The 14,199-nt window shown below is 54.3% G+C and overlaps 1 protein-coding gene across 1 annotated transcript in view; it reads left to right on the top strand.

The window, feature by feature from the left end:
* Window positions 1–14,199, top strand: part of LOC136943922 (intermembrane lipid transfer protein VPS13B-like) — a 167,511-nt gene that overhangs the window by 73,771 nt on the left and 79,541 nt on the right. Inside the window, 5 exon segments of the mRNA XM_067237409.1 lie at window positions 1,473–1,644; window positions 3,150–3,264; window positions 6,155–6,296; window positions 7,296–7,701; window positions 8,010–8,121. Coding sequence (XP_067093510.1) covers window positions 1,473–1,644; window positions 3,150–3,264; window positions 6,155–6,296; window positions 7,296–7,701; window positions 8,010–8,121 — 947 coding nt within the window.

Below are 14,199 nucleotides of genomic sequence, written 5' to 3'. Positions count from 1 at the left end.
AAGACAAACTCGGCAGAGAAAATAAACTCATCGTCTCTCAGGGTTTACAGCGGCCGCGGAGCTGGAATTCCACTGTGTACTCCAGGGCTTGGCGTGGCGAGGTGTGGGAAAGTATCCGAGCCGGGGGCCGCAATCTGCCGTGGCAGCCCAGGAACGTGGCAGAACCCCGCTCCCATAACCCCCGCCCCCCCTCACCACCACCCACAGTCCCCGTTCCCGAGCACGGCTTACACATCTGGTGCTCAAGGCCTCACCTTGGGAGCAGGAGGGGCAGGAGAGGGTGGAGGGAGGGAGGGAGGCGGGCGGGATACGGGTGCGTAGGCAGGTAGGAGAGGCCTGGCCCGGTGACGCGTAGAGGAGGAGCCACGCCGACACCTAGGCGCTCTCCTGCTCCTCCCCCCTCCCCAGTGATGTCCCGAAGGCGGCAGAGCCGTGCAGCTCAGCCAGGGAGGCCACGGCTCTCTCCTCCCCAGGCCCCGGCCTCCTCCCCACACCCACATGCTTCCCATCAGCCTGCCCACAGATCCTCATATCATGTGGATCTGTTTTAGCGTCGGCACACTCCCTAATTTGTTTATATTGTTGTCGTCCGTTGTTGTTGAGATCTGCAGTCAGCCACCCTCAAATTCGACATTGGGTTCAATTTGCAAATTAGCCTCGAACCCCACTAACCCCCCCCCCGCCCCCCACCCCCCCACTCCCATCTGAGGGCGACATACCTCCCTCATCTGTTTGCTGTTTGGGGCCTGTAATCAGTGAAGGAGAGGAGGAGGGGTTAATGGAGAAGGTTGATAACCCCGACACCGCCGCCATGCTTGTCAGCCGCAGGTCAACTCGCGTGGAAGAGAAGAGGAGGAGGGAAGGAGAGGGGAGGGGTGGTGTGGTGTGAGGGAAGGAGAGGAGAGGAGGAGGAGGAGGAGGGAAGGAGAGGGGAAGGGTGGTGTGGTGTGAGGGAAGGAGAGGAGGAGAGAGAAAGAAAAGTGTCCCCAATGTTGTCATCTTCAAAGTTCTGCCAAACCCAGTAATAAGCTAAGAGCTAACAGAGGACCCCCCCTGCTCCCCCGGCCCCTTCCTCCTCTTTCTCTCCCCCCCCCCATCTCTCCTCTTCCCAGGCTGAAAGATGTATGTCCTGGCTCGTCTATGAAAGTCCACACCATCTGGGTGCTAGAGGGCCCTTCCTTCTCTCTGTCTCTCACACACACACACACACACACTATGGCCCTTCTCTGCACGACTAACCAGACCCTGATGTCATCAGAATACTATGGCCTTTAGATGCTTTGTTATGGCTGCACAACACACACACACAACACACACACAGCCACTCAAGGCAGACGGTCCTGGTCCCTGTCTTCTTCCAGTTTGGTGACGTACTCCTGGTGTTGCTTCCTTCTGGCCTGTGTTTACCTGCCGTGTGGTGTCCAGCTCCATAAGCCTGACTAGCCCCTCGTGTGTGCGTGTGTGTCTCCCAGGGGGACTCGGTGCCGGCGGGCGAGGACTGCGCCTTCCCAGACACGGTGACTCTGGAGCAGAAGACCAGCTGCATCGGAGGCACCAGCGGCAGGCTCAGCCTGTGGATGCAGTGGATGCTCCCCAAAGTCACGGCCAAGCTGTTCGCCCCGGACCCCGCCTCCAAGAACACAGGTACGCCTCCGCCCCCCCCCCCCCCCCCGGACCCTTTACACGGACACGGACACGCTAGCATGGGTTGGGTTGTCGAAAGTACATTGTATGACGTTACTTGGGTGCAAAACCAGATATTACACAAACACGTGTAAAATCAGTTACAATCATAAGTGAAGGGCCCACTTTGGTCCAGTGTAGTTCATTATGTACTGTATCAGCAGATCCTGTTACAGGTACTGCTCTTTATTAGAGCTCTCCTGCTCCTCTAATGCTGAGTATAAATGATCTTCATTGGTTTATTATTGCTGCTGCCTGTAGATGAGGGGAGTCTGGATTCATATATCACCTCTAGTTTTACTACTATGGAGAGAGAGGGAGAGAGAGAGAGAGAGAGAGGGGGAGAGGGCGCCAGGGAGAACCAGAGCAAGAAGCAGAGAGAGAGAGCGAGCGCGAAGGAGAGTGAAGAAGACAAATAAATAAAAGGGTGATGAATCTCAGAGAACTGCCGCCTCCTCCTCCTCCGTTCACAGATTTACCGTGGCGATGAAAAGCTCGATTTACCTTTAATTGGTCCCCTTAATATCCCGCATCTGCCCACCAGATCGCGCGGCTTAAGTGCTTTGCGGCGGGACCCTGGTTAGGACCTCACAGAGAAGCCAGGGCTTAAAAACTTCCTAAAGAGGCATTAGACTGGATCTAGTCTTAATATCAGCCATGTGAGTGGTGAGGTGCACCCTGCGCTGATCCTGTGTCAATGACGATGGGACCATCACCCGGGCAACGCTTCGGGATTGTTCCCTATTGGAGCCAACCCTCTCTGTCACTCTGGCGTATCTCATATTGTAAACACGCTCCCCTCAGAGAGCCGCCGGAGCCCTGCAGTGCAGTGAGGTCATGTGTTCATGGAGTGTTCAGGAAACGGGATTGTCCTCGGGCACCGAATGGAAACCAGACTCTGTATCTAGAGGTGGTTGTTACCATGGATTGTGTGTGTGCGTGCGTGCGTGCGTGTGTTGTTTCTACGGAGAATGTTATGTGTCGGTAGATCAGAGACATAACTTCAGGAGTGTGTCAATTGGCAAATGACTCCACGGACCAGCCATAAGCCCCCCCCCCCCCCCCCCCCCCCCCCCCCCCCCCCCCCACACACACACACACGTCCCGTTCTATGAGTTTATGCGGTGTGGGGGGGATGTGTGATGTGGCTCATTAGAAAAACATCACAAATAACACCGTGATTTACTATGTCTTTACACAGTCCCAAGATCTACACTGCACACACACACACACATGCACACGCACGTACAACCGGCACTCAGCGAGCTTTGCAGTCCAGCCCCCAAAGCGCTTGGCAACCGGGCATTGTAGTTACAGTGTTTGAAAACATGCCACCAGTCGAGCCCTTCTCCGTGTCAGGGCCGCGGCCCGGCCCGGTGCGACGGGCTGCGGCCCAATAGCAGGGTCTGGATGAGGTTAGTCATGGCACTCACGTCTGTCCTCACGCATGTGTGTGTGTCTCACAGAGATCTGTGTGGTCAGCGAGCTGGAAGACCTGAGCGCCTCAGTGGACGTGCAAGATGTCTACACCAAGATCAAGTGCAAAGTGGGGAGTTTCAACATCGACCACTACAAGAGCAGGTAGAACACGCACGCACACACACACGCACCCCGATTCCCTGGCGGCGTGTTTGTGGCGCTTTCTCAGATTATCGCCTCATGTCATCATCCCACAGCCAGCTGTTGTCACTAGGGCCACACACACACATACACACACACACACACACGGGTCTGCACGCCTCTGACTCATCTAGCAGGGGAAGGTCAGGATCTCTGTGGCGTCAACCTGGTCCTCATGCAGTGGAAAACCACTGAACCAGAACCCACTCCAAGTGTGAGGTCAAGACCCAGTCCAGGCCCCCTCTGTCCCAGGCCAGCTGTTAGAGGGCCAGCCGTGGACGTGCCGGTTCTGCTGGTTCGGATCCGAGGCCCGCTCTGCGGTAGAGAGAGAACACTTAGCAGACATTCTTAACGGGATAATGGACCTCTGCTCTGACAAGCCAAATGACTGCAGAACTGCCGGGCCAGGCTCTGCTAACAGAGGTGAGTACTCAGAGAGTGGGAGAGGGAGATATAAAGAGACCAGAGAGAGGGAGAAGATCGTTTGGGATCGGAGCCCATCTGAACCTTTCGGATGCCAAACCGGCCCAACACAACAACAGCCAGCCCTTCAGCCAGCCCTTCAGCCAGCCCTCCATCAAACCAGCCAGCCAGCCCTCCATCAAACCAGCCCTCCAGCCAGCCTGCCAGCCAGCCCACACAGCAGCCTCGTTCACGGCTCCCAGTGTAGTAGGGCTGGGAACACAGTACAGGAGGTCAATGAATAATGACAGCCTTGATTGTAAGTGGAGCAGTAGGAGGGGAGAAGGTGTGTGTGTGTGCGAGGGCGGGCGGGCTGAGGTTAGAGAGAGAGAGAGAGAGAGAGAGGTGGATAGAGAGACCGAGATAGACGAGGGCTGACAGTGACAGTTCACCCTCATCTGCTCCAAGGAGCAGCTCTCACAGATTGAAGCTGATGTCTTCCAGCTGCTCGGCAAATGTGTGTGTGTGTGTGTGTATGTGTTTTGGGAGGTCTAAATGTATCAGTCAGGATGTGTTCCACTGAGGAGAGAGATTACAGAGACCCCCCCCCCCCCCTTTCTCTTACACACACACACACACACACCAACACTGAACTCTTGGCCTCCTGGTGAGAGACGTGCTGAGATGGGAGACTCAGAATGTCTTCCATTTGCCCAACACATTCTTAGGCACCCTGCAACAAGATGTGCTTTGAATGTGCTGGGTCTGCGTAGGTTACACACACCCCCACACACACCCGCACAGACACACACACACCCGCACAGACACACACACCCCCCCACACACCCACCCAGGGGGTTTGAGGTTGCTGACATCACCTCTATTCTGAAGGTCTCCACATGAAGACCTCAGTTCTTCTGCTCTCTCATCCACAGGTGCCGCTATGGTAACACGTGCACTGTGTGACATCATCCTTGTTTGTTGTTGTGTGTAACCAGGTTGCATTCAGACACTGAGTCACACACACACACACACATTCGCTGCTGTGAAAGGAGTAAAGTGAGTGTGCAGTTGGTATATAGATTTTCTTCCAGACATGACACTGTCCTCAACCAAGTGTTTTCCATCAAACCAGTAAAAACCCTATATATAATAACACACACACACGTGCACACAATCAGACATGCACTAACACACGGACACACACACACAGACACACACACACACACGGGTCTGAGTGTGGCGTTGTGTGTCCCAGCAGGGCTGGCGAGGCCTGGCACTCAGCCCACTATGAGGGACCTCTGCTGCTCAGCAAGGAGAACGCAGTGGTGAGGTCACCGCTTAGAGCGACCTATCACGGCACTCGGCTTCTCTCTGCCCTCCAGTCGGTGCCTCCGCCTCACCTAGAGGGCCTCGCATCTCACCTCCCCGTGGAGGTGTGGGGGAGACAGACACCTGAAGCCAGACCTCCACAGTGGTCCAGGGACAGATACAACAGCCATGACGCTCACAAGCTGTTTGGGAACAACTGATTTGAATTTTTGGGGGGAATTTCTGCTTTATTGGGATAAAGTGTGGAGTGACAGGAAATGGCCCAGAGTCAAACACGGGCCCGTGATGTACGGCCTCAACTTATGTGGTACGCACTTCTAGCTTGTGGAACCAGTAAGCCCCCCTACAAAAAAAAAAAAAACTTTTGAAATGTGCATGTCCTATGGGCTGTTGTATCTGAACATGGTTTACCACGGAAAGGAGAGATTGATTTTTGAGCTCTTGACAGACATGTTTGAACATCGATGATAGTCGGCCAACCTGTTGACAGAGTAATGATGATTCAACAATTATTGGTTGTCACCATGGCTCTGTCTCTCCCTCATTTCTCCAGAGCCTCTGATTGGCTAACGGGTAGTTGAGTAAAAAATCAGGTGTCAGGGGGATTTTCTCTGTGGGTGGGGGGGTGGAGCTTGTGCCATGTCCCACCCTAGGCCTGTCCCTGGGGGATAACATCATGACACAGCGCTCCCAGGATGCTCTCATGCTGTCACCTACTGCTGAGGAGGGCTCGCACACACACAAAAAAAAACACCCTGAGGCCACTGATGTTCAGTACCAGGCCTAGGTTAAGGCTCCTGGACTGTTGTCCCATGTTGAGTCCCAGAGAAGGTAAGAGCAGGTTCTCCATGGAAGGAGAGTCCTCCTCCTGCAGCCCTTGGCCTGAAGGTCAGCAGCATCAGACCATCCAGAAGCTTCTAGATCGACAACCCCTTTCCGGTTGGGTTTCAGTGTTGATTAGTCTCTCCTCATTTGGGTTTACAAATCATCAGTTATTCCTCCGTTTCCTAGCTTATTAAGTTTTCGCCTTTTTGTTCATTCCCCCTCCCCCAACCTTTCTCTCTCTCTCTTTCTGTTTCTCTGTCTCTCGCTCCTCGGGGGGTTTCTCCTGCTCTAGCCCAGAGGAGGGGGTGCTCAGGGCGGGGCCCTGTGGGGGCGTGGTCCTCTCTTGTACAGACAAGCTGAACAGACGCACCGTGCTGTTCCCTCCAGTCAGCAAGCAGGACTCTTTCAGCCACTTCCCTGCCTTCTTCCCCCCTGTAAGAACCTGGTCTCTGGCTTCCTGTCCTAGTCCACTCTGCCAAGCATCCATAGGCTCTGACATGGGAACCCAACCCACAACCTCCCTGATCTGACACCACTGGGACCAGACAAAGCCTGCCCAGACTTCTCAATGGACCATAATCTGACACTAATTTGTGTTATTAAATACTGTTATTATTCAAGTAAAGATACAGTCCAATATTCAAGTCCAAAACATTAAAGGGCAAATATGACACAGTATTATTATTATTATATAACTGTATGAAATGGCAGTTGGTGTTCCCTCCACACAGAGATTCTGGATGCTCTTGCAGAGCTAATCTGCCGGTGTGTGATTGATTAAAAAGGTTGACTCGCTTTTCTGTCCTAGAAATATCTTTTAATCACGCCGCTCATTTGAGTTTATTTTCTCAGCTTAACTGCAATTTGAATAAATTGTTCGCAGTAATTGCATCTGACAATCAGTGATGAGATTGTGCAGGAGATCTGGGGGTGCGTGATTAATCTGATATAAGATTTAGATCCACTCCTGGTAGAATGTGATAGCTTAATGCTGTATTTAATTCCCTGACTGTTATTGTAAGACAATCAGGTTTCATGGCAGGCCTTTTAGCCGTAAGACCTATAGTCTCAGTGAGGGAATAGAACAGGAATAGACTGAGTGCTATTGCTAGCTATCTGGCTGCAGGTTTCTGCTTAGCTGTTAGCTTCAGCTTGGCTAGCTTGCTAATTATGTTAGCCTCACAGAGAGTTAAAAGGCATCCGTTCTCATTGGGTGACGTATGTCACAGTGCTTCATGGAGGATTTATAGTTCCTAACCAGATTTTGTCCACTACTTCCTGGATGTTTTGTTGTTGCCAGGCAAGTAAATTAATGTTGTGACGTTCTGTTAGGAACTAGTTGAGTCTCCAGAGTCACAGTAACATCTCTCCAGTCTGAGGCTGATGTCAGCCTGTTTCTAGTGATGTCACAGTTCTCTTATCTCCCCTGTCAGACTGCCGCCAAGGTTCTCGAAGTTTCCCACCAGCAGCACGGCTTCCTGTCGATCACCTACACCCAGGCTGTCACCAAGAACGTCCGCCACAAGCTCACCACGCGGCCAATCAGCTCGCGCGGCGGGGGCGGGGTGGAGGGGCTCGCCGACGCCTCGCCACACTACCTGCGTGAGATCCTGCTGACGGCTCAGCCCTTCGACGTGGTCCTCTCCTGTCCGCTGCTGGCCACCGTAGCCGGCCTGTTCCACGCCACGTTGCCGCGGCGATACCGCGACCGGGGCAAGTCGTCGGGCCAGCCAATGAGGAGCCACACGCTGACGTCCCGTTGCCTCCCGCTCATCTACATCAACACCAGCGTCATCCGAGTTTTCTGCCCCAGCAACCAGGACCAACATGCTGGCCCAGGTACACACGCACACACCCGCGCACAACCACAACAGAGTTGAGCAAGCGACTTGCGACCATCTCCTCAAAAGACCCAGCAGAAGCTCTGCAGATGTCAGTGTCTGCTAGAGCTCTCAGGAAGAGCATAGCTGAGGTCTGGGCGTGCCACAGCCCTGCTCCGTCCTACGGGACTGTCTATTGTGTTCGAACCACATTGGGAGGGCTTGTTGTGTCTGACTGGGGACTTGAGTAATGGACCATGTTCTCATGTTTGTGGTCCCCTCTTTCTCTCTCGGGGTCTAATATGGAGTGTGTGTGTGTGTCTCCAGAGCCCTCCCAGAGGACAGAAGACACCCTGGTGCTCAAGGTGGGCTCTGTCAGTGTGGCCCCCCAGGCTGACAACCCCCTGACACGCAGTGTCCTACGCAAGGACATCTACCAGTAAGTCCTCTCTTTTCATCTCCTCCTCTCGACTCCTTCTCTCATCTCCTCCTCTCGACTCCTCATCTCCTCCTCCCGACTCCTTCTGTCATCTCCTCCTCTCGACTCCTCATCTCCTCCTCTCGACTCCTTCTCTCATCTCCTCCTCTCGACTCCTCATCTCCTCCTCTCGACTCCTCCTGTTTTCTCTCCTGTCCTCCTGGTCTCTCGTCTCCATCTGTCACACTACCTTCCCCGTGTTGTTACACACACACGCACAGCTATTTTTAGCTCCCCTAGACCTCTAGTTTACCACAATCCATTGAAAAGTGTCATTCAAAATGAGTCTGGTCTCATACGTCCTGCCACACTCCATAAAGACGGGCCCAGGAGGAGAGCTCTCCTGGAGAACCAGAATACGAGTCAGATGGGGGAGAGGGGGGAGGACGAGCAGAGGCGGGCGGGTGAGTGAGAGATGTGTGTGTGTGTGTGTGTGGGGGGGGGGGGGGGGTTGCCCTCCAGGGGGTCACAGTGCGGTTAGAGCGCCCCAGTGTGGTCAGGCGAGGCGATGACGTAGCTGCATGTGTGAGAGGGAGTGCGTGTGAGCGTGTGTGACTGACACTCGGGGCTCGTCGGTGTGAAACACAAGACTGTTGATGCAAGGCCCTAGTGCCATGTGGATCAAAGCTGCCAGCTCCGAGCCTCGCGACTTCTGAGGGCGGCATCCACCCCTCACAACACGTACCGGGAGGGAGATAGGGAGAGGGGAGAGGGAGAGAGAGAGGGAGAGGGAGGGAGAGAGAGAGAAAGGGAGAGGGAGAGGGAGAGGGGGAGAGAGGGGGGGAGAGGGGGGGGGGGAGAGAGAGAGAGAGGGGGAGAGAGGGGGGGAGAGGGGGGGGGAGAGAGAGAGGGGGAGAGAGGGGGGGAGAGGGGGGGGGAGAGAGAGAGAGGGAGAGAGGGGAGGTCTGGGTGCGTCTGGATTGTGTCATAGCTGCCTGGTGAGCAGAGCCAGGGCGAGCCAGGCGGAGGGAGCTGGCAGGCACATGGAGCCCAGCAGATAAAAGGGGAGGGTAATGCCGAGTGCAGCTGCCGAGAGATGGAAACTGACAGTGGAACCGGAGGGAGGGGAACGTGGACGAGAGGAGGAGAAAAAGAGAACGAAGGAAAAGGGAGAGGGAGAGGAAGAAAAGAGGGTCCACTCCAGCCTTCATTGCGGCTTTCAGTTCGAGTTAGGGCCAGGGTGATGGAGATTGGGGCGAGCAGGGAGAAACAGGAGGGAGCAGGGAGGGAGGGAGAGATAGAAATAAATGGCAACATAGAGAGGGGGGGAGGAGGAGAGCGGGAGAGGACAAGGAGAGAGAAGAGGGGATTACCCCAAACTGTCTCCTCCTTCCAGTAATTACAGCTCTGACTCCAGTAGGGTTCGTGTTTGTGTTTACATTTGTGCGAGTGCCCTTTCCAAGTAGTTCCTCAAAGCCAGTGAGATGAGACCAGCCCCCATGTCTCCCATGTAGCAGTGGTGTCAGCGCTCGGGAGGTGATGGATGGTGATGCGTGGTGCACAGAGGAGACCCTTCCGGTTCCTGTCTCACCCAGACCCCCCCGAAACCCGGCACAGGGAAGCCGCCGTGCTTATTACAGGACTCTGTGGTCCATAATGCTCCTCTCTGAAGAACCACCGGCACTGGAACTACTGTGCCTCCCACTGCAGGGAGCTACCGGAACGTCACCTCCCTCCTCCCCCCCCCCCCCCCCGGTGATTTACAGCAGTGAGAGAGGCGGCTGGCGCAGCCTCCCATCCAGGGCTCCTCTGGGTCGGACGACGGGGACACCCACGTCGTGTCACCAACCTGGGTGTCCCTGTGACGCTCTGTAATCAGACGGGTGGTCGTGACCTCACCGCTGAGCACTTCCTGTGGCTCTGCCAGCACAGCGAGAGAGAGAGAGGGAGGGGGAGAGAAGGAGAAAAGGGGGAGAGAGAGAGGGAGGGGGGGGAGAGAGGGAGAAAGGCGGGGAGAGAGAGGGGGAAAGAGGGGGGAGAGAGAGGGAGGGGGGAGAGAGACAGAGAAAGAGAGAGGGAGGGAGCGAGGGAGGGAGAAAGGGGGGGAGAGAAAGAGATTGAGATATTTTCAGTGCCGGTAGCCAACTGCCACTGTTGTTTCTTCCCCCCGTGTCGTACAGCAGGTCCAGCCAGGTCTTCAGTATGGGACTGGGTTTACAGTAGGTGACAAATAAGTGTACTCAACTCCAAAGGTTCTATAAACAGGCTCTAGATTAACTTGGAAGCCATTGACAGGTTAATTTGATTCTGTCGTGTGACATATACATGAATAAACATTGATATGTGTTGTACATTAATATACATTAGTTCCCAGCCTGGGAACGACTTCCCTCCTGACCTGCTGAGCTGGAGTGTGGAGCAGGGCTTCATCTCCCTCTCCTCTCTCTCTCTCTCTCTCTCTCACTCTCTCTCTCTCTCTCTCTCTCTCTCTCTCCTCCACCTCGCTCAGTATCTCGCTCTCTTTCTCTTTTCCCTTTTTCTCTCACCCCTCCCTCCCCATCTCTCTTTCTCTCTCTCTCTCTCTCTCTCTGCCTACAAGGCCGCTGTCAATTTACACAGCTGAAATCATTTTCCTGACTTGAAAAAGAGGGATTTTTCCAAGTACATGAGCGCAGTCACGGGAATGTCCAGCATGCCTTCAGCCGGACTTTCTTGTGGTTAGGGCTTTCTGTAAAATCTCACAGATCTCTCACTCTTTCTTTCTTTCTTTCTTTTTCTTGGTCCTCCCACCCCTTCTCGCTCACTCTCTCGCTCTATGTTGCTCTCGCTCTCTCTTGCTCTCTCTCTTTCTCCCTCTCTCCTCCCACTATTTTTCCAGTTCGATCTTGCTCATGGAACACTTAATTGAAATCCAGTTGTTAGTGGAGCAGAAGGGGCTAATAGGGCCCACTTGTTGGACGAGCTAGGGAGAGCAAGCTTGTCACTGAGGGCAGGCCACCGTGTGACATCACAGACACGTGTGACATCACACGGACAGTCGGACAAACGGATGGAGAGAGAAAGAAAGTGTGGTCATAGAGAGAAATTATTATCTTACAGCCCCTTTAAATCACCTTGTTCCCCCCCCCCCCCCTCCCCCTTCAGGCATTAATAGAGAGAGAGAGAGAAAGAGAGAGAGAGTGAGAGAGAAAATAACCATGAAAGGGAGGGTCAGCCAGAACAAACATTGTTTTGTCAGTCAGCAAATGAACCACCTGGATCTGGTCACCAGAAGGAGATATTTCACGTCAGGCCGACCGACGCGCAGGATTAATGCAATCTCAAATTGTTTTAAAAAATGGAACCGCCGTTCGGCCGAGTAAATCAAACATCCTTTTTTATTAAAGTTCCTCCCCGGAATTTATGTCTGGAGTCCAAGGGGGTTTTGCGCGCAACCCGACGGATGATATTTGAAATAAGCTGGGATCAGTTGTGGTGTTCAGGCAGGCCCAGACAGCGTGTCCTAATGTGAACGGGAGGTTTGAACAGACCCCCAGGGCCCCTGCTGCAGCCCCCCGGACCATTATTCTCTCTCTCTCATCGCTCCTTTTCCTTTTGTTGAAGCGATATTTGTCATTCTTTCTGTGGGAAATGTTCCTCAGATCCATGTTTGTCCACGTCCCTAATGACACCAGCTGCCCTATCAAATGACGTGAAGCCTGTCCAGGAGAACATGAGAAGCTGTCACATCCAATGTCATTAATGGGGAGAAGGCGGGGGGGGGGGGGGGGGTGCTTGTTTTGGGCTGGATGACGTGAGGTGGAGGGGTTTCTAGAAGGGCTGAGGGCTGGAGGTTAGATGGATCGAGGCAGGAAGGTAGAAGGTGGAAGGTACCGTAGATTGATGGAGCTGGGAATTATGATTGTGTGCTGTGCGTGTCGGTCCATGTGTGCTTCTATAGGCCTACTGTATATGCGCGCGCACGCGTGTGTGTGTGTGTGTCCGTGTGTGTGTCCGTGTGTGTGTGTGTGTGTGTGTGTGTGTGTGTGTGTGTGTGTGTGTGTGTGTGTGTGTGTGTGAGCGAGCAGGCCAGCCATGCTGCCTCTGTGTTGTGGGATCTGCTGACTTCTGTGTACAGCCTGTGGTTCATTCCTCACATGTCTGTGGTTGCTGTGAAGTTGTCCTCCGCCTCGCAGCCCTGTGAGAAGCTGCACCGCAACACTTGTACTCCTCAGACGCCACTTCCAGCCTTAGTGGGATTAGGGGGCTAAAGCAGCCCGTCTTTACTGTGCACTTATGGGGCCATTTTGTCTATATGTCCTCCCCCCCCTCCCTTCCTCCCCATAGCATGGTTGTAGTGAGGGGAGAGAGCTATGAGGACCGCAGAGAAATGAAATAAGTAAACCGTCGTTTTCGCTCCCCTTTTCTCGCCGTCAGCTCTCTTCCTCTTTATCTCTCTCTCTCTGTGAGGGAAAGCTGGGGGTTTAAGTTGAGCACCATAGCAGCGTGCAGCAGTGTGACAGGCAGCAGAGCCCCCTGCTGTGGATCCTGTCCTGCGAGGGCTGAGGGCAGGACCTGGGTCCCGGGCCGGGGTCTTCCTGGTTCTGTCCTTGGAGGATCTGCCCGGCTGTCAGTCAGCACGGGCCGGGTTGGGACAGGGGTCACCTTTCAGCTGTCCTGCACTCGTAAAGGTTCTGGTCCAGGGCGGCAGCCTGTGTGTGTGCGTGCGTGTGTGTGTGTGTGTGTGTGTGTGTGTGTGTGTGTGTGTGTGATTCCGCCAGTGCTGCCAAACGGCGGCTCATCCTGTGGCAGGAACCAGGATGTTGGATGCTAAGAATACACACACACACACACTTACACACTCTACTCCCTGCTACACAGCACTACAATGCAAAAAGTCTACTGGTGTTACTCATCAGTGTGTGTGCGTGTGTGTGTGTGTGTGTGCGCGTGCATGCGAGTGTGTTTTCCACCCATCCCAGCTGCGTTCAGTCACACTATGTTCCTGTTCTCGCTGCTCATGACATGTTGACATGTGAGCATCCTGTGTGTGTGGAGTGACTCCACTGTCCTGCCCCCCCCCCCCGCCCCCCCCCTCCTGCCCCCGACCCCTTCCCCCCCTGCCCCCCGACCCACCCTGACAGATCTGGACCTCAGCAGGCCCAGCCCGTGTCGAGGATACACACACGCAGGAATGCGGCAACACCGATAGAGAATGTGTCTCCACCAGATCCAGTTACTTTCCGTCGGATTTATGTGGAAACAGCTTAACGTGATCCATGTGTCACGATGGCAGGTTTGGAAAGACTGGCAGGGGGGAGGGGGAGGGGGGGGGGAGAGAAAGGGGCGGGGGAAGGAGAGTTGGGGGGGGGGGGGTAGGGAAGAATGACAGTTGTTCACGTGACAACTGTCTCTTTTGTCCCACGAGCAGTGAAACCGGCTCTTGTGATGTCCCAGACGTTGTCTGAGGATCTGTGTGCTCCCCACAGATGGACTGAGTTATTCAATCAAAAAGGGTTCAGTTTGATTTTAATCAAATAGAGTAGCATTGTACTGAAGCTAAACTAAGCCCAGATCGACTGTGTTTTTAGCGCTGCTTCCTGCAGTACAGCAGTGCATGCTCTGTGTGGTTGCTTCACATCACATTCAGCTCATTTGGGACTCTTCCATCGCTTCCTTTGTCTTAAGAAAACAAAATCAGCCTAAATCAAACGCACCCCAAGTATTTGGCAGTGTTGGGGTATCTGCCCCAGGTCTGACGCAGGGCCAGCAGGCCAGGGTGGAGAGAGAGAGAGAGGCAGCCCTAGCAACCCCAGGAAGGAATGTCCAGATGCCTTCTGAAGTGCATGTGTGAAGCCACAAGCAGGCTGTGGCTGAGCCAGCGCACAGGGATAATGGCTTAATGTGTGTCTAATAAGAGGCCCATTACAACCCCAGGGTGCCCCCGCTGACATGAAACAAGCACGGGCTCAAGAACGGCCCTGCGCAGCCTCCTCTCTCTCTCTCCTCTCCTCGTCCTCCTCGTCCGACACCTCCATGAAACATCCCTTCCCGTCCTCCTCCGCTTCCCACGGTTCCTGCTCCTCTTGCCCCGACATCTCATCCTTCTCCTCCTCCTCC

This window comes from Osmerus mordax, chromosome 6 (assembly GCF_038355195.1).
Source record: "Osmerus mordax isolate fOsmMor3 chromosome 6, fOsmMor3.pri, whole genome shotgun sequence".
Classification (NCBI taxonomy): Eukaryota; Metazoa; Chordata; class Actinopteri; order Osmeriformes; family Osmeridae; genus Osmerus; species Osmerus mordax.
Note: the sequence above shows the minus strand (reverse complement) of the source record. Positions and strands in the feature narration are given on the sequence as shown.